Source organism: Onychostoma macrolepis, chromosome 09, assembly GCF_012432095.1.
Source record: "Onychostoma macrolepis isolate SWU-2019 chromosome 09, ASM1243209v1, whole genome shotgun sequence".
Lineage (NCBI taxonomy): Eukaryota > Metazoa > Chordata > Actinopteri > Cypriniformes > Cyprinidae > Onychostoma > Onychostoma macrolepis.
Window position 1 is genome coordinate 31,390,902 of NC_081163.1, and position 25,294 is coordinate 31,416,195.

The following is a 25,294-nucleotide window of genomic DNA, read 5'->3' on the forward strand; positions in this document are numbered from 1 at the left end:
TGGTCATATAATTAGAATATCATCAAAAAGTTGATTTATTTCACTAATTCCATTCAAAAAGTGAAACTTGTATATTATATTCATTCATTACACACAGACTGATATATTTCAAATGTTTATTTCTTTTAATTTTGATGATTATAACTGACAACTAAGGAAAATCCCAAATTCAGTATCTCAGAAAATTAGAATATTACTTAAGACCAATACAAAGAAAGGATTTTTAGAAATCTTGGCCAACTGAAAAGTATGAACATGAAAAGTATGAACATGTACAGCACTCAATATTTAGTTGGGGCTCCTTTTGCCTGAATTACTGCAACAATGCGGCATGGCATGGAGTCGATCAGTCTATGGCACTGCTCAGGTGTTATGAGAGCCCAGGTTGCTCTGATAGTGGCCTTCAGCTCTTCTGCATTGTTAGGTCTGGCATATCGCATCTTCTTCTTCACAATACCCCATCGATTTTCTATGGGGTTAAGGTCAGGCGAGTTTGCTGGCCAATTAAGAACAGGGATACCATGGTCCTTAAACCAGATACTGGTTGCTTTGGCACTGTGTGCAGGTGCCAAGTCCTGCTGGAAAATTAAATCTGCATCTCCATAAAGTTGGTCAGCAGCAGGAAGCATGAAGTGCTCTAAAATTTCCTGGTAGATGGCTGCGTTGACTGTGGAATTCAGAAAACACAGTGGACCAACACCAGCAGATGACATGGCAGCCCAAATCATCACTGACTGTGGAAACTTCACACTGGACTTCAAGCAACATGGATTCTGTGCCTCTCCACTCTTCCTCCAGACTCTGGGACCTTGATTTCCAAATGAAATGCAACATTTACTTTCATCTGAAAAGAGGACTTTGGACCACTGAGCAACAGTCCAGTTCTTTTTCTCCACAGCCCAGTTAAGATGCTTCTGACGTTGTCTCTGGTTCAGAAGTGGCTTGGTAGCCCTTTTCCTGAAGACGTCTGAGCGTGGTGACTCTTGATGCACTGACTCCAGCTTCAGTTCTCTCCTTGTGAAGCTCTCACAAGTGTTTGAATCAGCTTTGCTTGACAGTATTCTCAAGCTTGCGGTCATCCCTGTTGCTTGTGCACCTTTTCCTACCCAAATTCTTCCTTCCAGTCAACTTTGCATTTATTATGCTTTACAGCACTCTGTAAACAGCCACACCTTTCAGTAATGACCCTCTGTGACTTACCCTCTTTGTGGAGGGCGTCAATGTTCGTCTTCTGGATCATTGCCAAGTCAGCAGTCTTCTCCATTATTGTGGTTTCAAAGAACAAGAGATACCCGGAATTTATACTGTAAGGATGCTCATTTATTGAAACTCAAATGTAAATATTCAAATTTTCTGAGATACTGAATTTGGGATTTTCCTTAGTTGTCAGTTATAATCATCAAAATGAAAAGAAATAAACATTTGAAATATATCAGTCTGTGTGTAATGAATGAATATAATATACAATTTTCACTTTTTGAATGGAACTTTTGATGATATTCTAATTATATGACCAGCACCTGTATATATATTATTATTATTTATATATATATATATATATATATATATATATATATATATATATATATTTTTTTTTTTTTTTTTTTTGTAAATATATTATATTACATTAAAGCAAATACACATTTCTTTACAGCATGTGTTATTTACTATCTTTATTTACCCTGTTATCAACATCAGTCATCCAAAAAATTAATATCAGTCAGGCACTGATATACCACATTGCATCACTTATGAAATCTCTCCCCTTACTATTAGTCCATGACTCTTATTTCATTTACTTTAAGATGCCCTGCACACATCGCCATTCCACTCACAGACACAAGTGGAAGTATCACCATTTACATTTAAAAGGAAATTTTAATGCTGATAAATAATTAAAGGTTTGAAACGTTTAAGTCAAACTGGCTGCCCTTCTCCTCAAGGTTCATTTGCTGCAAATCACAGAGCTGCTCAGTCATTCTCTCACACGTTCCATCCATCCTCAGCCTGCAGCTGAGCCGGTGCCAGCCGCACACATCATGCATTATGAAGCCACTCACCACCCATCTCACCCGGAGAGAGATGAGTAAGAAATATCCACAGAGAAGATGAGCTCGTGTTAGAAAAGAGGCTGAGTGTATCAGTGCTCAAACGAGAGTTAAAAAGTTTGGATGAATTACAAGGAGTTTATTTGACCTTGCTGATGCAGCCGCTTCTATCACAGCAATCACAAGCACATCAGTCCTCTCCCTCAAGGCTGTGTTTTAGGAACGACGGCTTCTCTCTCTCCCTCTTAGACACGGCGTTGTGCAAATCTGTAATTACTCAGATAATTCAGGTCACCAGAAGCCCTTCAGCCAGGGAAATAAAAGTTTGAAAGTCTGCCTTTGTAGACAAATTAAAGTGGGAGCTCTTTCGGCCTTCTCTCTTTTACTCACACACACACACACACACACACACACATATACTCTCTGTGTCATCATGTTCTCACATGCCTGTTAAACAAAGCCAAAAACCCCAATGACAATACTCACCCTTTCCTAGGGTCACAATGCCATCCATCATATTCTATTCTACTCTATATGAAACTGCTTCTGATGAACACAGAAGGAGCAGTTCTATTCAGTCAACTGAACCCATCATAATCTGTTCTATTCTATGCTTTGAACAGTATATATGATGAGGACAGAAGAATTAATTCTGTTCTTTCCATTGCTGTTCAATATGTTGGGGTCAGTAAGATTTTTCAGTGTTTTTGAAAGAAGTCTCTATGCTCATGAGGTTTCATTCATTTGATCAAAATAGTAGAGACAGTAATACTGTGAGATATTATTACAATTTTTACGTAAAGAACTGTAACTATCTATAGCAAACTTTGAACAGCTTACAAATGAAGAAAGACATTCATTTATTCATTCAACAGAATCTGTACAAACATCATCAGTTCTATTCAGTTTATGATGACGACAAAAAGATCTATTATTTTCTGTTGCATTTATTGATTCAACAGAACTTTTGAATATATGTGATATATATGAATAAATAAGCTTTCCATTGATGTATGGTTCGTTAGGAGAGGACAATATTTGGCCAAGATACAACTATTTGAAAATCTGGAATCTGAGGGTACAAAAAACGAAATATTGAGAAAATCGCCTTTAAAGTTGTCCAAATGAAGTTCTTAGCAATGCATATTACTAATCAAGTTGATATATTTACTGTAAGAAATTTACAAAATAACTTCATGGAACATGTTGATCTTTACTTAATATCCTAATGATTTTTGGCATAAAAGAAAAAAATCGATAATTTTGACCCATACAATGTAATTTTGGCTATTGCTACAAATATACCTCTGCTACTTATGACTGCTTTTGTGCTCCAGGGTCACATATTAGAATAGATCATTCCTGTCATCAATTCACCGACCATCATCTGATGAGGACAACAATATATATTCTATTCTGTTCAATTCATTCAAGAGAACTTATGATGACACAAAGTTATTCCATTCTACTAATAGAACAAACCCATATACAATTAATACTGTATACAATTAACCAACACATATCAGTTTAATAGAACTTAGAGGGTTTTCCAACCTTGTTCCTGGAGGCACACCAACAGTACTTCCAATTTTTGGAAATCCTCCTAATCAAACACACCTGATTAAATGAATCAGTTTGTTACGGTAGAAGAAACTCTATGATAAAATAGATGGGTCAGATAAAGGAGTCATCCAAAATGTGTGCTGTTGGTGTGCCTCCAGAAACAGGGTTGGAAAACACTGCCTTAGAAGACAAAACTCCATCTAGAGACAGATGGAAGATGGAATGTGATGCTAACAATGGAAATTATAATTCTGTTAGACAAAATGCATATTCCAAAACCTGTCCAAACTGCTCCTCTACCCTCCCAGTCCTTGTCTCTAAGGATGTAAGAGGTCAGGCACATAGCATTTAAAAAGGCAATTTGATGTAATATAGTATGGGGACCTTTTATAGCTGTGAGTGAAAGTAGCATTTCAGTAACCTAATTTGACTCCTAAACCATAAAAATGGAACACCACCGCTGAGCTCTGCTGGATCTCTAGGTCAAGTCGTGAAGAAAATGCATTAACATTACTTAAACTACAAAGACAATGACTAATCTTAGTCTTAGACTAAAGACCCAAAAGCACAAAAAACTGTAACTTTTTAAACTTTTTCTATGAACTTTTTAAGGCAAATATATAATATTTCCACAGTCAGATGTCAGAAGACCCTGAGGGAAAAACAGCTCTCTGAAACAATTCAATACTGGCTAGCTGAGCTGGTTATGAAGTTAAGTCAAGGCCATGTTTATTTAATACAAATACTGTTGAAGTAAATGTATCTTGTTTAATGGATGTTTAGGAGTTTTATTGGAAATCAAGACAAAAGTACTGATAAAGAAAATGATGTTTCTGTTGAGAGGATCTGTACTCTGTGCTCTGAGCTGTGATGATAATCAGACACCGGCTGAGGAGAGAAAGAGAGCATGACTGATGCTTTCGATCTGCTCCGGGAGAGATAACTATCTGCTTACAGCATCACACCTGTTACAAACGGACACTGAAGAACACATATGCCATCATTCAGTGAGGCGATTTGCATATAGTCTGCTTTACTGTGTATTACACTGTGGGGCACATGTGAGGGGAGGGGTGAGACGCTAAACAAAGTGGCATATGGAGTGCAGTGTATAAGTTAAAAACAGCCTCAGGACAAGAGACAAAAACAGAGAATGTGAGAGAAAAACAAACTGTTGATCCCAAACCACAACTGACTTGAGGCAAAAGAGAACATGCCAAAGTGTAGGAGGATTCTGAATGATATACTGTATAACTGCCCGGGTGAAAAACAAGTACACTTCCATAATGTACTTGAAGTGCTCTATTTTCGCGCACTAATTTTGTACTTAATACACTAAAAATGATCCTTTAGTACTTCTTAAGATAAACTTAAGATCATCTAAGTGTACTCAACTGTGCTATTTTGAGACACCATGAATATGCACTTTTAATAAAATGCACTTTCAACATACTATCTTTGTATTTAAAAAATGTATTTAGTTACTTGTAGTACACTTGAGTGTACTAGTGAATGAAAGATGGGTTCAAATGTACTTGAAAATATATTAATTTATAATATATAAAAATATAATTTTTGGCTGCACACACACTAATTCATTTTAAATATATATATATTTTTTTAATGAAAACTAATCTATTTGTGACTGTAACACAGTACTATTATGAAATATTAAAATTTAAAATAATTATTTTCTATTTTAATACATTTTAAAATGTAATTTATTCCAGGGATGGTTAAGATGAATTTTCAGCATCATTACTCCAGTCTTCAGTGTCACATGATCCTTCAAAAATCATTGTAATATGCAGCTCAAGAAACACTTTTGCTATCTCTCCTCTCTAAGATCTGCAACAGAATGGGCTGCAGAAGCAGAATTATTCATCCCTCATCTTGTTCCTTTCTCCTTTCTAATGCTGCCTTCACTGAGGAAAGCAGCAGACGGGGCTCTCTCTCGCTCTGTGCTGACTCAGTCTCTACTCTGATAAGACTGTGAAGATTAAAGACATTTTAAAATGAGCTCCGGCACTGCAGTTAAATAAGCCTTTGGTTGTAAAAGAATCCAATTACCCTAAAATCAGTTCCATAGCTTCTCTCCTTTGTCTCTTCCCAGGAACGCCACTGTAGAAAGAAGAGCTACAACACAAACCTCAGAGGAGCCAGATAAGGTCTTCACACTCCTGGCCTCTCACCTAACATCTGACAACATCCATAATGTGCATTTATTTGGTACCACACAAGGGGCATCAGGAGAATTGAGAAAACCCTTTTTTCACCTTCATCTTCAAACCTACACATAAATACACACCTCTAAGACTCGCAGCTCCTCAAGTAAGTGCTATAATTGCTGTACTTCCAAAGCCTACAGATTTAAATGCAGTGCCGTGAACATTTGCCCTTCAAACCCACAGCAATGTCAGGCACACTAAGAGCAATAGGGATTTCCACAGCTCCACTCAACATGGCTGTGGAAAACATTTTTCCTCATTTAAAGCCTTGAACAGAATCCACAAGACTCAACCATAAGCTGAAGTCAGTGTAACATTCCCAGAAAACACCCCCCAACACACACGGAGAGGAAGCATGAACGCAATTCCATTAACAAAGGGAATTAGCCAAGAGCTTTCATCTCCCCCTCAGCCTGCTATCAGTGAGCCACAGATATGTGGGACAGTGGGACAGTGGCACAGTAGCACGGCAGCACATACAGTATAATCAGAGGACTGTATGGCACAAGCTCAGAGCTCATATAAAGCTATATTTCTCAGAGACTCTTTCTTAGTCACGGAATCAAACGAGCATGATCCAAACTCAGCCAAGAGAGTGAAGATCATGTGGATTAAAGGCACACGGAGGAATATTGACCTACTACATTCTGCCTGGCAATGGTAATAGCTTGCAGTTCCATTTAGAGAAATTATGAAGGGAGATTAGGAGCTGATGGTTGTCTCGCAAAGTAGGATAGTAAAATTGAGAAATAAATTGGAGTGCCTGAATTGAACACATCTGGCTACTGGAAAGAAGCAATAGTTTTAATGTAGGTCAAGACATGGAAGGCATTATGAATCATTTGTGGTGGTCGCGATATGAGCGTAACAACATAATCTTGCATGTTGCATACCGAGTACACTGAAAAAGTGTGGTAAAATGCTCTGTCTGTGGTTCTACAAGGCTATAGGCAGAGTTAAAGGAACAGTTCACTCAAAGGTGACCATTTTTATCATTCATTATGTTTGCATGTTTATTTGTCAGCTATACTGTAGGTATAATGAGCTGGCAAACAAAAATAACATTGTCAAAACTGCAAAAATGAATTGTGATGGCAGCATCAGCAAGAATTGGACTGATAGTTACAAACAAAACAACGTTTTGCCAAGCGTGCAATAATTTTTAACTAATGTGTTTATGAACGTAATAACTTACAGCTATTATGGCAAAAGTTAACACTAATATTTGATGGGGGAAAGTACAAAATAGCGTTTTAATCATTTAAAGCAAAAGTAATTAAAAGAGTGAATTAAAAAAAAAACATTTAGCTTTAAATATTATCAAATAAACCATTTAAATTGTATTGTATTGAGTTGTGCTTAATAAATTTTAAACATGAATTTTTAATAAAGTAAATAATATAAAATGTATACATTTAAAAAAAAAAAGAAAAACTGGCCCAACCGGGTCTAAAATCCTTACTTGTAAGCCGTTTAAAGCCATCATTTAGCTTCAAGATTTGGAATACCAACTACACACATAAGCCATGTGTACTGTTTTCATGACATTTATTTTTTAGCTTGACAGCCCCCCTTCACTTTTAATTTTATTATATAGAAAAACAGGAGGCAGGACATTCTGCAAAATATCTGTTCCTCAGAAGAAAGAAACAACAACATTTTAATTTGTTGGTGAACTATTCCTTCAACATAAAACAGTATAGTATAGTAGTGCAAAACCAAGGCAGAAGTACTGTTTGACTGCTTATCTGCATAATTAGTCAAATAAGTTTCCAGTGGTGAGGAACAGAAAGCAGTTTGGCTTCGGACATTAGTAGAACAGTTTCATACACCAAAAGGCAGAAATTAGATGCTGCTTTACTGCTAGTCCCAGCATGAGACCGAGTGAACCAGGAATGAACTGCTGTATTTCTCAGAATCCTGTCTCGGGTTTGTCTCTTTCTTCAGCTGTTCTCCATTGCAGTCTTTTCTTTTAACTCTCTTTCTGTCTAATAAAACCATCAGCCTTTTTCGTTCCCTTTTTACAGCCTCTTTACAGTCCCATCCACCCCTGTTTTATATTCAACCATTCAATCACCAACATTTCCAGCGGTTTCTTCTTGACCACATTCATTGCCGTCTGTTTCTTACAGGCTTCTTTACAGCCTACACTGAGAGAGTCCATAACTGTTTTATAGAGGACTGCATTAAGTCAAACACAGCCTTCACCCACACACACCCACACACCAAAATTCGTTACAGACATAGACCTCTGCTGAAACAGCATTTCCTACCTATTTTTTGTCTACAGTGCGATGCATTTCAGAGTGGAACAGGATGGGAAAGAAACTAGGGAAGGACTTGATTTTACACATCTGCAATTGATTGTGAGAAGTGGGTGCTACTGTACATACAAGAAAGTAGTGGGAGCTAAATGTTAACTGGGACATTGAGGCTTCAACGTTGACTGGGACGTTTAAGTTCACCATCAAGGGAATATCATTTCATCCTTATGAACACTTATTGAAGTGATATCAGTCAGGTAGTCTGGATATATGATGCACAGTAACAAAAAAATTTTACTTATAACACCTGTAACCACTGGCTAGAATAGCTAGACTTAAGAACAGGATTTAGAAAGTCTGGATTGCCTACAACAACGGCTAAACAGCAGGTTGGCTATTGATTAGCATTACCCCAATGGTTCAGGGCCATGAGAATGTAGACTATGAAAGTGCATTAAGAATGTAAACAGGGCTCCGTTTACACATTTTTTTTAGTCACATCTGACCCCATTTGGATACTGTTGCATATGTTTAAAAATGCACAAGATCAGTTATACACACTTTCGAATGTGGTTTTAAATCAGAGATGTGTCCAAATTTGCTATACGTCTAATCATGCATGCATATCCGATTCCACAGTGTGTGATAGGCTTACGAAGCAGATCTGTCTGTACGTGCTTACACAAACACTCAAAGCTTTTCTAGTCAAGGCAGATATTTTGAACCATATTGCCCGTCTTCAGATGTTTGGAGTTGGTCCCACCTCTCCTGCCATCTACAGTAGGTACAGTATAAAAGCCATGACACACCAATCCGACATCTTACAACATTTTTCGTTATACTACTTGAGCATTCCAAACACATATTTTCAAGAAAGTGGTCGATATGATTCATATTCAAAATGGTAAGCAAATGCTGATTTGTTTATGGTTTGTATATCGGCAGTCCTATTTTCAGTGTCTTTTTTCTGAACAAATATAGATTTGCCACCTGCTGATACAGACAGTCGCAAGTCGCAGGCGCAAAACATACATGCTATAGTTGGCCATTGACTGTAGGCTTCGTGGTGTGTTCAATCACAACTTTTTTAGTCCAGATGCACACAACAAGTTGCCTTTCATCACCACTAGATTTTTGCTATCGGTCTGGCATGTTATGGCCTTTACCCACACTTTTCATCTGACCAGTGTGGAAACCATTAAAGCTGTCCAGGCAGGGAAAAAAAAAAAAAAGTTGCTTTTGGGATTTTATCCAATTAATCACAATCGATTTTTGCATAGATGAATTAGCACAAGACCATTCAAAACTCAAAAGGTAAAATGCAGTACTAACAGTTAAAGCCAATGGAAAATTCAGCTTGGGAACAGAGATATTGGATATGAGGCTTGTCTTGTAAACAGGTAGAACCAAAAAAGGGAAAGTGGAATATATATATATATATATATATATAAATATTTTAATGTATACTAAAGATTTGACCTTGCTTTATAAAGTGAATTGAATTTTTGTGATATGAATTTTTGCATATAAAAACACAACGCGTTTTTTAAAAGTTGAAGTTTTCTCTTGTTTCTCTTTTCTGCAATGTCATGCTAAAAAGACATAAACACAATGATCAAATATCTATAAGACTGAAATTGCTAAATAAAAATAGGCCCAATGGAAACACGTTAATTTCGCAAAAAAAAAACCCATATACAGTCATGGTCAAAAATATCAGCACCCTTGGTAAATATGATCAAAGAAGACACGATCACAATATGATCATGAAAATTAATCTGCAGCTGTTAATCCTTTTGATCTTTTATTTTAAAAAAATTCACAAAAATCTAACCTTTCATTGGATAAAAATAATTTAAAATGGGGGGGAAATATCATTATGAAAGAAATGTTTTTCTCTAATACACATTGGCCACAATTAACGGCACCCTGTTATTCAATACTTTTTGAAACCTCCATTTGGCAGTTTAACAACTCTAAATTTTCTCCTATAATGCCTGATGAGGTTAGAGAACACCTGACAAGAGATCAGAGACCATTCCTTCATCCAGAATCACTCCAGACCCTTTAGATTCCCAGCTCCATGTTGGTGCTTCTTCTCTTCAGTTCACTACTCATTTTCTATAGGGTTCAGGTCAGAGGACTGGAATGGTCACAGCAGAAGCTTGGTTTTGTGCTCAGTGACCCATTTTTGTGTTGTTTTTGAGGTTTGTGTTTGGATTATTGTACAGTTGGAAGATCCAAACATGGCCCATTATAAGATTTCTAACAGAGTCAGTCACTTTCTGATTTTTTATCTGTTGGTATTTGATAGAATCCATGATGCCATGCGTCTAAACAAGATGTCCAGGACCTCCAGCAGAAATATTGGCCCACAACATCAAAAATACAGCAGTATACTAATAATATTCATTGTACACATGGGGTACTTTTTATCCTCGTGTTCACTAAAACTATATTGAGTGTTTGCTGCTAAAAAGCTAATTTTTTTGTTTCATCTGACCATAGAAGCCAGTCCCATTTGAAGTTCCATTCGTGTCTGATAACTGAATATGCTGGAGTATGTTTTTGGATGAGCTAGGAGAATTTTTCTTGAAACTCTCCCAAACAACATGTGGTGATGTAGGTGCTGTTTGACAATTTTTTTTTAAGGTTTTCTGACCCCGAGACTCATCTATTTTCTGCAATTCTCCAGCTGTGGTCCTTGGAGAATGTGGTCCCTCAAACTCTCCTCCTCACCATGCATTAGGACGATATAGACACACGTCCTCTTCCAGGCAGTTTCCTAACATTTTATGTTGATTGGAAATTCTTAATTATTGCCCTGATGGTGGAAATGGGAATTTTCACTGCTCTAGCTCTTTTCTTAAAGCCACTTCACTAATTTGTGAAGTTCAATTATCTTTTGCTGCACATCAGAAATATATTCTTTGGTTTTTCTCATTGTGATGACTGATTAAGGGAATTTGGGCTTCGTTTTCCCTCCTATTTATATTTCTGTGAAACAGGAAGCCATGGCTGGATAATGTCATGTTCATAATCACCCTGGAGTGCTCAAAATTGCGAATATGAATGGGAATATACTTCAGAGATATTTTTACTCATAAGAATTTGTAGGGGTGCCAATAATTGTGTCCAACGTGTATTTGAGAAAAACATTTATTTCATAACGATACCCCCCCCCCTCCCCACTTTAAATTCTTATTATCCAATGAAAGGTTAGATTTTTCTGCATTTTTTTAAATAAAAGATCAAAAGGATTAACAATGCAGATTCATTTTCACAGCCTTCTTTGATCATATTTACCAAGGGTGCCGATATTTTTGGCCATTACTGTAAAAAAAAATATATATACATTTTTTTTTTTTTTTATTAATTTTTGTTTATTTGCGCCAGGAGACCTGTAAATGCAAAAAAACTGTTTCCGATCCAGTTTTGCGAAATATTCCTTTACTTTTTTTTTTTTTTTTTAAATTGCCTAAAAAAAAAACCCACCTCAAGTGAGCACAAAGACGTTTTTGCTATATATATATATATATATATATATATAAAAAAAAATTTTTTAAAAAAAAACACATGATCATGACATAACCTCCAAAAAACAACTCATACGTGGTCGCTCTCAAGTATAAGCGGATTTCAGTGCCATTAATGGTTGGATAACCCCTTATTTACACTGCACACATCTGCAGCACATTACGGCTCCGACCCAGCCACTCTAGTCAAGGCTTGTTTTTTTTACCAGCCACGTTTCATAAGCATGCTAGAAGACGCTCTCCTTGTAAAAAAATTTTTTTAGTTGCATAACATTGGTTAATAGTTTTTTAAATCAACATTTATAAAATAAATCGGAAAAGTTTTCCAAAAATCTGTAATGGAAATGCAGCTATAGAAAATTAATGCAAAATTTTTTTACATTTTACAGTTTTATACACAATACTGAAATTCACACACATGCACTGTGTCATGGGTACTGGCTGAGTTGGTGACACCTCTGACTGATTCCAAAATGTGTCACTCATGTGTGACTGAACAAATCATGGAGAGAGAGGCAGTGAATGGCAGGAATGATGGGATAGAGAGGAAGATGGGTGAGGTTTCCTTCTTTCTCTTGGTTGCTTCTGAGTCTCCGCTTCCAGGCTGTCAGGTATTGATTTACACTGGAGTATCGTACAAGCTTCTGTTAATATAAGAGGCAGGGGAATAGGGAAGCATAAATTAGAAAGAGAGCACTCTCTCTTTGTCTTTCAAACATAAACATACTCAACTTTGTGAACACACAGAGGATACAGTGACTGTAAAAATATCTTCTTTCTTTCCTCTCACAAGACTGATGGGATCAGACAAACCCAAATGTGAAAGACTTCCGTAAGCATGCACTTGTCTCCTGTACTATATCTCAAACCTTGAGGGGGATCTGAGAAGTGCACTAGTCACACACATAAACACACACACAATGTTCTGCTGGCTTTGCACCTGAGTGTGCGACCTTGCACATTCTCTCACTGTTTGCCTCTGGCACTGGCCACCGTTGAGTCTCTGTCCACTCAAACACACAGAAAGGAAGAGTAAAGGTGAGGTGAGGAGAGGGAGGAGTAGTAAGTGACAGCACAAGGCACTTTCCATGAATGCAATACACTTTGCTCTATTACTCTTAGTAAATTATTATAGCCACAAATAATATATATATATATTTTTTTTTTTTTTTTTTTTTTTTTTTTTTTTAAGTGAGAGCTATTAGATCCAATTTAATGTTTTACTGGAAAACAGAAATCGAAATGCAAGTTTTCATTTAGCCAAGAGTTTTGTTAATGAAATTTGGTTAATTGAACAAGTTGTAAACTAAGTGTAGTAAAGTTTATCAGAAATAAGCCACTTCTCTATATTTCAGCAGACAATTTTTTTACATATTGCTACTTTAGCGTCATTTTAAGTCACAGTTTTGGTCACATGTTGGTGTGCATGAGACACTATCAAAACACACCATCAGTTTTTGGATTTCCCAAAAATATAATGGCCGAATTCTTTTATCATTTCAACTGAATATTTTAGGTTGCCGAAATGTTGGTGCATTAATAGTTTTATCAAATTATCTAGTGCAAAAATAACTAAAGTAGATGCATCAAATGTCTGTATCCCTACTTACTTCTCACCTTAAATAAAGATTGAACTGTCATGCCTTCTCAACTGTATCAAACAATACATTTTGCAATACTTTAAACTAACATTCAGTTCACCAAATAACTTATATTTTATAAAATACAAATAAATAAAATGTAACAACTCATTTTTATAACAAAAAAAAATTATATTTATTTTAGCATTTCAGCTCAACCCTGTTGCTGCATTCCCCCAATATTATATATATATATTTATTATTATTATTTTTTTTTTTTAACTATTATTATAACATAATTTGGGACTTTTGTACAGCGTGACAAATAATTAACTTGTTCCACAAAAATGTTAGTGTTGGCAATTCATCAAGCCCAATCTTGTTATCCAATTTAAGTTAACATTTGTCTTAAATAAATGGGAAATATAAGATTATCAATCTGCAAACCACCATTTGATCCAAACTAGAAAGCGGTCACATGTAAATTTATCAATTTAGTCTGAAACTGGTTACTTAGACATGCCCCAAATATTAAAAGGGTCACAAATCTCATAAAATAACTGGGAAAAATATTTATTCGACTTCCTGAGGTTGACAACAACATTTTCTGTATAGGTTATGCAAAATCATTTTTCTGGACCCAGTTTGTACTCCATCCATGGAAAGTGCCACAAACAAACATAAAATAATTCAACAGAGCAAAAGCATAATATAATCTACTAAAAGCGACAGAGGGGTGTGTGGGTGTGCGTTCAAATGAGCAAAACATACAGAGAAAAAATAAAACATTAGAGATGAAGGAGTCTCTGAATAAAGATGAAAAGAGAGGGGTAGCGAAAGGACGGGTTTAACAACTGCCTTTCATCTGCAGCTGGCAACACAAATGCTTCCTGATTACCACCTTCTCCCACATCAGCATCTCCATCCTCCCAGCCACCATCGCTACATCCGTTTCAGTCTAAAACACTCCCCTTCCCTCTCTCCATTATCCTACCTGACACTTTCTCTTGTACAGGCGTGTTCACATTCACAACCACACGCCCACCACAAATACAAAGCTATACACACTAGAGAGGGATCCTGCAGAGGCTGTCAGACTGTCACCCACCGGCCGTCTGTCTGAAAGCGAGCAGACTCCCTCAGGAGGTTCCTACACACCTGCAGCAGCAGATCCAGGAGCCACCGGTCAACTTTTACACTGCTGCCGCATCCTGCTGCAACTTCACACATACACACATGCACAAAAGTCACCAAAGCCAACACACCATCCTGACAGCTCATCATCCGCTCTCAATGCACTGGGTGCTTCCATGCAATTAGTGTGTTAATGCATTCACATCCAATAAGCACCCACGAATTCTGATTGATATCTTCTGCCTTGACCTGCATGCAGATACACACCCTACATACATCATCACACACATATCTTCCTCCTGCCTCTCAATCACTCTCTCCAGCAAAATGACATCATTGGCGAAATGACATCATGGGCAGATGCATGTAAGGAAAGACGCCTCTCTCGCTGCTTGTTACTCACAGCATTTGATGAAATGATAGTGTGACATTTTCTCCGTGGATCACACAGCTACAGGTTCGGTCTCTCCGGTGCGGTGCTGTAGTAACCGGTGTGATACATCATTCAGAGCCCGGCCGCTGATAATCGCTTTACCTCCCCGTGCATTATTAAAGGGCGATCGGGTTGCAGAGACGGTTGTGGTTGTAGTGAAGGAGGAGCGGTGGATGGATAAGATGACCGGCCGCTCGCTCTCTCTCCTATCGGCAGCCTGCAGTCTCGTCGACTCCGCCGTGCCGCTCTATGACCATGACCGCCACACGTGCTATTGTAGCGCCGCTGATTGACGAGTCCTTAACTCCGCCCACCGCTGCACACACCCCTCGCACACAGAAACACGAGCCTCAGAAAGAGAGAGGTAGAGGCGGATGGTGAGGAATGGAGGAGATAGAGATGAGAGGAGGTAGGAGGTTTGGGGAAGGACAGAAGGAAGAGGGGAGGGGAGTGGATAAATTTTGGGTTTAGACTGAGGGAGAGAGAGGCTGAGGTATGTTACTGCAGTGCGGCTGTACGGTACTCTGGAAGCGCGAGATGCGACGCGGGAAATAAATATCGAACGGTTAACGGATATTTAAATGAAAGCATATTATGATTAGCTTCTATGGTGGCAGTTAGCTCATAAATTAAATATAGTGTATTGTCTAAATGCAGAATGCACAATCACACTAAATATGTTTTTATTTCCTGTCCTAACATTTTGGCATGATGAAGTGATGTGCAAAAAGATCTGGAGAAATCTACATTAGCCTATCCATTACAGTTTGCTTGATGCTGTCGAAGTACTGGAAATAATGACTGTTTCTCAAAGAATGGACACTTGTGTTCTTGTGGAGACCGGTCTTGCCAGGCTTCCTTGAAGGAACGAACTTGGAAGGACACGAGAACACAGAACGCATCTTTGTGAGAACTGAGATGAGATATGGGCTGCGTCCGAAAACCTAGGCAGCTGACTTGCTGCCTTATGAGGCAATGACTTTGCAGGCATCGTTTTTGCACGAAGGCACGTCATGAAAAATTTCGGACAGGCTTCTGAGGCAGCGTAACAGTTTAATGGTCAACAACAAAATAGAACAAGTTTTGGTGATAACTAAACGAATATTTAATTACTATAATACTAATTTCTCGCTAGAAATAACATCAAAAGTGCAAAACGTTAGTCAGAAATATACATTTACACACAAACTGACCACCAAACGCAACTTTCAGACGCCATCTTTATTTTTTTTAGCTCAACCGCTATGGAATGGGATTGTGAGATATCAAAGGCAGCAAAGGATACACCTATGCTGCCTTCAAAATTAGATCAGAAGAAGGTACCTCCGGAGACAGGAAGTAAAGCAGAATTTGGATTCGGACGTGCCTTGCTGCCTTCCTGCCTTGGAATGCTGCCTCCAAAGGCAGCATTGTAGAGCTTTCGGAGCGCAGCCATGAACTTGCTGCTCAACTGAACCAAAGCTACTAGAAGGCATTTGCAACCTTTAGCCAAAAAAAGCGTAACGGCTCATTAGTGGTATACCAAAAATCTTGGTGGTGGTGGCAATGTCATTGGAATTCAGCAGGTATCGGTTCAAACATGGTAAAATGGAGCTGAGAGTTCACCACTCTTGCTTGTTAAGTCATGATAACATCCCAAATACTGTTTCCTGGCCAAGCTTTGCCTCACAACTTTAAGCTAAGCTTTAAAAAACGTACAGTGTACTCTACCAACATTCCAGTGGTTCCGAAAAGATGAATCACTCTCTGGCCAACAGAGGTTTCAGTATTTGAATGGCTTAAGTTTTCAGTTGTGCTACAGCACACCGGTAGCAGTCTTTGTTATTTGCTTTTGGGATCTGATAGAGCTTTTGCCATTTTGGGTCAAACTTAACGAGATTGGTAGTTGAAGGACTTATTCAACTGTGTAGAACTTTATGAATGATGTCTACACCTATCTATACTGCAACACTTCTGATATGAGCAATGAGACATCTATACTTCAGGAAAGCATTGTGTTGTGGTAAAACAGGAAAAGAACAATAAACTACTTTTAATGTGATATCAACCTCATGAAACGCTGAATAAACTGAGGAATCTGACATAGAGACATAGATTGTACATACACCAACAAGTTTAAATAAACAGCACAGACAGAACGCAGGAACAAAACACCCTAGAATGCAGTGTCATTCACGATAAAGGTCATATTCTGTTGTGTCTCATTGCTCGCTCTCAGTGTTGATGGAATCCTGACAGCTTAACTGCTCAGCAATAGTGTTTAACTGGCCACAAATTACCTCTGACAAGTTTCATCTCCCTTCTGCACTGGGTTAACACCTTCATGCATGCACAGGAAATTACCAACATGCAAGGTCTGCAAATTCGGTCGTGTAAAGCACATCAGACTGATTACATTGCATTTCCACCACCATTTTGACCAGTGAATCTGGTTCAGTGTGTGTTGGAGTGTATGTGGTTATGACTGTACATGAATTTCTGCATATCTTTGTCTTCCTGCCAAACACCTCCACAGGAACCCACACATAAACTCCACTTTTTGAAGCGAAAAAACAACCGTGAGAGCAAGAGAAATGGAGAAAGAGACAAAAATAAAGCCTGTCATGTGTATCCAGGTCACAGATTTAGCCCTCCTCTTACTGCATCTGCTCGGAGTGCCGGATTCATTTGCAGTAAAATTCATACGCTGGATATTGCAACAATGTTCTAACCGGGGGAGTCTTAAATGATTCAAAGCACCATAAAACCCAAATCCCATTAATCCACAAGACTCTAATCCATATTTACATCATTTACACAGATAATTAACTTATTCTCATGGACCATACACCATATGCTTCAAAATAACATGTCAGAGTGATGGTAGTTGGTGTGGAAGCAGTTCTATCACTATGACCACATTACTAAATAAAAAACTTGATAAATAATTCTTATGGTGAGGGGACACATTTGAAAGGATGTGTCTTTCTCACTGCTATCATTTGCAACAGATGCGCTCACCCAGCGCCCTTGAGCAGAAGGAATGAAAAAGAAGCAGTATGGGGGAAAGACAGATGGAAGGGTGGGTGACAGATAGAGATATGAAGGCAAAAGACGAATGAGTGGGGTGAGGAATGGACTGGAGGAATATTTAATGCAGCTTTTGATTTTAATATATTCACTTTGTGACTAGAGACATTGGCGACAGAGATGACCTGACAGAAACATGAAATGTGAGAGACTGCAACAAAATAAAATGAGTGGGGAAAATAAATTGTAAGTATGTAGAAAAAACTTTGGCATTTCATAACTTGGTGTGTTGTCCCCCAGATGAAAAAAAAATTTTCATGCTCTAATTTTGTACTTAATATACTAAAAATGATTCTTTATTAGTTCTTCTTAATATAAACTCTTAAGATAAAGATAAAAAGAAGTGTACTCAACTGTGCTATTTTGGGATGCCATGGATATGAACTAAATGTGCTTTTAACATACTATCTCTGTATTTTAAAAATGTATTTTTTTACCACTTGTAGTACACTTGAACCCATTTTTTATACACCAGTATACTCAAGAGTACTACAAGTGGTATCTAAATACATTTTTAAAATACAGAGATAGTATGTTAAAAGCACGTTTAATTCATATTCATGGTGTCCCAAAATAGCACTGTCGAGTACACTTAGATGTTCTCAAGTATATCTTAATAAGTAATAAAGAATCATTTTTAGTTTATTAAGTACAAAATTAGTGCATGAAAATAGAGCACTTTAAGTAGGCTACATTATGGAAGTGCATTTTTTTTTTTTTTTCACCTGAGCATGGCATTCCTGAAGTGGAACCTCATAAGTGACTGATTTGGAACGCTCTACATAGGGAGCAACTCTTTGTGTCATACAAATAATATTCTCAGAGAAAGTGCATGGGACTTTTAATTTAATTCAATAAAGTTTGACGTTAGAATGTTGCTAAGCTAATGCACGTTGTCATGAAAATTCAATCTATTTTGTAAATGCATGTCATAGATCTTATTGTGAATGGTTCATCTATGTATGTTCCATTTTCTAATCATTTTTAATCAAAATGTCATCAAATTCCAGTGAAAAGTTAGTCCACTTAAACCCTACGCTTTACTTACAAGCTCGCATTCATTTTTGAGTAACGACCACATCTCAAAATCCAATCAACAACTGACTGCATTTGTTTTCTTGGTAACACTTTACAATAAGGTTCATTAGTTAACTACATTAGTTAACATTAACTAATAATAAACTGCACTTATACAGCGTTTATTAATCTTTGTTAATATTAATTTCAACATTTACTAATACATTATTAAAATCTTGTTAACATTAGTTAATGCACTGTGAACTAACATGAACTAACAATGAACATCTGTATTTTTATTAACTAATGTTAGCGAAGATTAGTAAATACAGTAACAAATGTATTGCTCATGGTTAGTTCGTGTTAGTTAATACATTAACTAATGTTTAACTAATGAACCTTATTGTAAAGTGTTACCGTTTTCTTTTCTTTTTCGATAATCTACTCTGTAATCACAATAGAAGACTACTGTCACTACTTCTATTTCATTGTGACTTTACAATGCATAAAAATAAAATTACACACAAATACTGGGTTTAATAGTCCTTTTTAAATTAGATGTAAGTGTGAGCAAACAATAGAGATTTACTAAACAGAAAGAAAAACATTGAAAACGCTCAGAGGAGGGGTGGTAGACATCTTCCCCCATGGATGTGATCTCAGAGAAGGTCACGTTTCATGGATGAGCAATAGAGATTATACATCACTTGAGGGGACAAAAGACCCTTAACCCCATTTTCTCTCACCAGCCAGAATCACCCAGTAGTTAGAGAGCAAATAATTTGAGAAGGGCCCATCCACACATACAAAACTAATCATAAGACAAAATAATAGCTGGATTTACACAAGGTTTCCGGCTCAAAAGTTTACATACATTTGATTTTTAATGTTGTGTGTTGCTACCTCAAGCATCAGTGACTGTAGCTTTTGTGATAGTTGTGCATGAGTCCTTCTGAACGGAATAATTTGTGTACATTTAGTGATTATTTTGTCTTGTGTATGGAGTTTTTCAAGGCTTTTCATTTTTTCCTTTTTTTTATGATTTTATCTCTCTAAAACTTAAAAAAAAAAAAAAAAAAAACTATAAATATGTAAACCTATAAAAAAAAAAAAGAAGGAAAAGTACATTTATGAGCATGACTGCATGCATTGTTAGAATTTCTCCTTTTATTTTTAACAAAAAGAAAAATAAATAAATAAATAATTCACATGACAAAAAATAAGATGAGCAAGCAGACATGTCTCTGCCAGTCAGTGCAGACTTGAGTCCACTTTGGTCAAAGGTCACAGAAGAGTACTGTCTATGCCAGTGAGTCAGGACCCAGAGAAATGAGATGTGATGTTTCCCTCCATCTGTGCGCTATGAGAAATGTCAGACCTTCAAGTAGAGAGAGATGAGAGAAAGCCAAGTGGAGGGAGGAAAATGGGTCTCCTCAGTCAGACCAATAAAGGATCGGAGAGAGGGGTGTCATTTGAGGTAAATGTCAAGACCAAGAGGGAGGAACAGAGATGAGCGAGAGAAAGCATATGAGAGAGAGAAATTACCCTCTTTCCCGATGATGAGATGTGGTATGAGTCTTGGCGTATGTATTAAGCTGTCAGGACTAGCATGGAAAAACACCCTTATCAACAGCTGTCAGTCTCACGGACCTTTCGCTGTCTTTGGGCGAAGAGGCCACTACAGTAATAAACCGAACACTGATCACGAGTATGAAGGACATGGCATCACTACATCAAAACCTCTGAGAGCACAGCTGTGCTGCAAGTCAATATACATAATTTCAAAACTGCGCAAAAGGGTAAAGTCTAAAGTTGAAACTGAATACAGTTAAAGAAATATATCACAAAAATAAATACAAATCTTATTTGCTCAGCATCATTTTTTTTACTTTTTTTTTTTTTTGAAGGGGGTACAAAATAAGGGTGAGTGAAATACTATGAAAAATGATCAGGCAGACAAGGTAATTTGCTGATCAATATTATCAGTGGCACATTTAAGGACTCATTTAAGATAGTCAGAATCACACTTGTCCCTGTTTTCTCAAGAAATCACATTGAAATGCAGCTCAAATCTCAATAAATGTATTTGGGTCAACCATAGCAATTCATATCTGAATGGCAGTACTTAAAGCCATCATGTGTCTGCTCTTCAGTAAATGGATGAGTAACATTTCCACTCAACACCAAGCTTTTTTGCAAATTCTGTAACCATTTACTCACCTTCATGTCATTCCCAACCTGTATGATTCTGTCCTTCAGGGGAACACAAAATGAGTTATTAAGCAGAATGTCCAAGCTGCTCTGTTCCATTACTAAAGTACAATGACAAGCTGTCAAAGGTCAAAGAGGACAACACAGCACTAGAAAAGTCCCTACAACCTTTAAGCTATATTTCAAAACTTCTAAATCTGTGACATAGCGTTGTGTAAGGAACACAGTAAAGTTATCATTCGCTGAAAATATAGTTGTGTGTAATATGTGGTTGTGACGAGTGGGGGCAGGGCTGAGAGCTGTGGGAGTGGAGCCAGGCTGGTGGAGTCTGCCACATAAAACATAAACAAAATCACAACATAAATAGTCCAGGCCTGGTCCTTTCTCGTCTTGCACTGTTGTCACACCTCCTTTTATCCTTCTGGAGCTCCTCCGTGGAACTTGAGACCGCTCATAGGCGTCGCTCATATCCACTCCCACAGCTCTCTGCCCCACCCCACTTGTCACAGTGGTACATAGGTGTACTTTCGTCATAATTTGAACAAGTTAAAGCAAGATGATCATTAGAACTCCTGTAGCTCAAACACTGAATGCAGCGAAAGTTGGTTTGTATAAATGCATCTGCCAAATACATTGCTAAAATGGCCCAGCAGAGGTTGTACTTCCTTCGCCAGCTGAGGAAATTCAACCTGCCACAGGAGCTGCTGAAACAGTTCTGCTCTGCTATCACTGAGCCTGTCCTGTGTTCATCCATAACTGTCTGGTTTGGTTCAGCTACAAAATCAGACATCAAGAGACTACAACGGATAGTTAGGACTGCTGAGAGGATTATCGATGCCCCTCTGCCCAGCCTCCAAGATCTTTACATCTCCAGAGTGAGGAAAAGGGCTAAGAAAATCTCCTTGGACCCTTCACACCCAGCCCACTCTCTCTTCGAACTGTTGCCATCTGGTCAGCGCTACAGCACACTGACCACCAGAACAGCCAGGCACAAGAACAGTTTTTTCCCGCAGGTTATATTCAACCTGAACAATTAAACTTTCGTAATTATACATCGTCCATCACAACTGACATATTAATACACAGAATACAAAATTTGTACATTTGTAAACTGCACACTTATAACATATCTGTATATTTATTTAAACAATTACATTTTACATCTATTTCTGTATTTAGTACATTATTTAATTTCAGTTTTTTTAGTGTTATATTCCATCCCTACTGTATTATTCCTATGTATGTCTGCACTATGTATGTACTTTCTTCTGCACTGGAAGCTCCTGTCGTCAAGTCAAATTCCTCATGTGTGGAAACATGCTTGGTAAAAACTCTTCTGATTCTGATTCTGATTCTAAATCATTAAGTAACAACTTAAATGTATCCCTGCTTCTCACACAAAGTGTATGGCTACTGAAGACTTGCTGTCTACTTTAGTTAAAAGAGAAAAAAGTTTTTAAATTCGACTCATTTATATTTGATTAAATATTGTTAGATTTGAGGAAAAACTGTGTTCTTTAGGAATACATATCAATGGAATATGTTATGAGAGAGTGCCAATCATTCATCAAAACAGTCTTTGCTTGCATTATTTACTTACGCCTCTGCATCCCATAATAAAAACACAACATGATGAAATGTATCAATCATCTGTCACAAGGAAGCAGTAGCATTCCTATATATAATTTGACTTTTTTTTTTTTTCCTTTTGTGATAAGTAAAACAGGACTTATGTTGGTCTGGGTTTTTGAGGTCCTGTACCGTGAACATAAGAGCTCAGGCAAAACCTTTGTAATGCCTATCAATCGTTCATCTGAAGAGCATGGCATAGCCAAGCGGTATTTCATAGTGCCTATTAAAAACAGCAAGTGTATCTTACCTCTCTATCTTGCTTTCATATTCACACACCACAGCTGGAAAAGCTGTTGATGATACCCTGAGGAAGCTCTTTTCACTAATTAAAACAGCTTGTGACAAGGATCTCACAAACACTAATGAATCAGTTCAGCCATATTGAACCAGCACTTTCAATTACAGCAGCATTCATGGCCTGGGGAGGGTAAGCGCCTCAGGAAGGGCCAGGGTTTAAGGAATGAATTAAACATGTGATGGAATCTCTACATGACATTAATTATTCAACCCCTGTGTTGTATTTACACTGCTAAATATTTCTTTTCCCCCAAATTTCACTGCTGAATTCTATTAGCATAATTCTAGGGTTAATTTTCCCAACCAGTAAACTGGCAAATGGAAATCTCCTAAAACGTTACCCTCAGTAAACTCTGTATTGATACACACCGTTTGGCTATCGAGCGCAATACTTAATTCACATCTGATTATAAAATATTTTACGGGATCTTCAAAGATGTTTTACTGAATCTACAGGTCACACTAACGGTACAGTAGACTTATAATCTAGTGGTCCATTAAGCTGTGGATTAATACGTTTATCACTTCCTTTCCTCGCTCTAACTCCTTAAGCCCTTTATCTGTCTATCTGTCTTCTCACTTGGCCCTTTCATCCACAAATATGTGGTTTGCTCTCTTTCTTTTTTCTTTTTTCATTTTTATCTCCACTGTGATGTCTTAAAACACCCTTACGTCTTTGGATTGGCCTACTTCCAGTTTAGTGTTCAAAAATAGGCTGTGTTTACATCTGTTTGTCTTGGGTGATTACAAGGGGTCCAAAACTTTTGTTACTAGATCACATGAACATCATACACTGGGTTAAAACCAGGGTTTAAAATAACAGCTGTGTGTAGCTTTAAAACAACATACCTGCTTTTGTGATAAAAAAATAAATAAAAAAATGAAAAAGTTCATACATATGCACATGCTTTACTGAACATGCTCTTGTTTTCCAGTTTGAAGCATTTTCTAACATGACAGATTTCAAAATCCATTCATTTAATTCTTCAGCACCCACATCAGAGCAGGACAAATCGTCTGCACATTAAGGAGAGTGTTAAGAGTCAGAAATGGAGGTTATGCTAATGTGACTGTTGACTGTCCTACTTTAATGATCGGAGCCGAAGCGCTCTTATTGGATTAAATGGCTGATTCTTTAAATGAGCTTGACTGGTTCAATGCCCATTCTGAGAAATGTGATGAAGCAATGTCGTGACTGAGACTGAGAGACTCAGAGTCAATAGAAGCTAGTCTGCTGCAGTGGATCAGGTGTTTGTGAGTGGAGTGAAGGAGTAAAGAGAGATCTGTGAGCTTTTAGTTTCACACAGCCAGACATCTGATTTGTCTGAAAGTCTGATCCAACAATTGAGATTATCCTGCCCAAAAACCACACATCCAGACTGCAAATAACCCATTGTAGTACCATTTATAGTAAGTGGTGGGTTGATCTGAAATGGGTCATACACTGGTGTGAAAAAAATAAATAAATAATGGTGTGTCAGTCTCAGAAAATGGCTCTACAGAGAACACTGAAAAAAATATGAGAAAGATTTACAGAAATTAGAATGCAGAATGTCTATCTATCCAAAATCAGTAAGTAAGTACTGATTATTTCAGAAGCAATCCTGCTTGTGGATATCTACTTAACTTGCTATTAAGTGCTACAAAAAAACTTTGATTATCTTTAAAAGATCTGATGCAATTAACCTGACAAATCCAGAAAATTATTATACGCTCAGAAGTACTCATCATATCAGTCAGGTAACTTGGTTTGCTTGATTAAAAACCTTTTTCTGCCAAGGTTTGACATTTTTGTGTGCAGTATGCATCAGTTAAACGAGCTGTTTAAAGTGCCTTGCTTTTGAGTTAACATAACAAAAAGTGCAGATATGACCACACACACAGTTAAATCAAATTTATAGCCCAAAATAAAGGTTAATCCGCACACATACACTCTAATGCCTGAAATCTGGTACATTCCCTCACAATACCCCTATATCTATCCTAATCTCAGTGGCAAGCAGTATTAAATGTTTTAATCCTGTTGTTTTTCCCTTTATACCCCAAAAAGGCAGCTCAATATTCAGCAGCAATATTCATTCTGTGGCTGACTGTGAGTAATTAGCTTCTCCTAAAACTCTGTTATCGCAACTAAACTAAGACACTTTTATATACGTATTGAAGACAAAAAACTTTTTAAAGCAAAGGCCCAAGAGGATCGTCTGTGGTACCAATTAAGATGACTTTGTATTCCGTAGTGAAGGCAGCAAGCCCGGAGTCAGTACGGGTAGAGCTGTCTCTGA

The 25,294-nt window shown here is 37.4% G+C and overlaps 1 protein-coding gene across 1 annotated transcript in view; it reads right to left on the reverse strand.

The window, feature by feature from the left end:
• myo16 (myosin XVI) overlaps positions 1-15,240 on the reverse strand; it is a 207,122-nt gene extending 191,882 nt beyond the window's left edge. The window contains 1 exon segment of the mRNA XM_058786814.1: positions 14,757-15,240. Coding sequence (XP_058642797.1) covers positions 14,757-14,784 — 28 coding nt within the window. The 5' untranslated portion in view covers positions 14,785-15,240.
• Between the last annotated feature and the right edge of the window lie 10,054 nt (positions 15,241-25,294).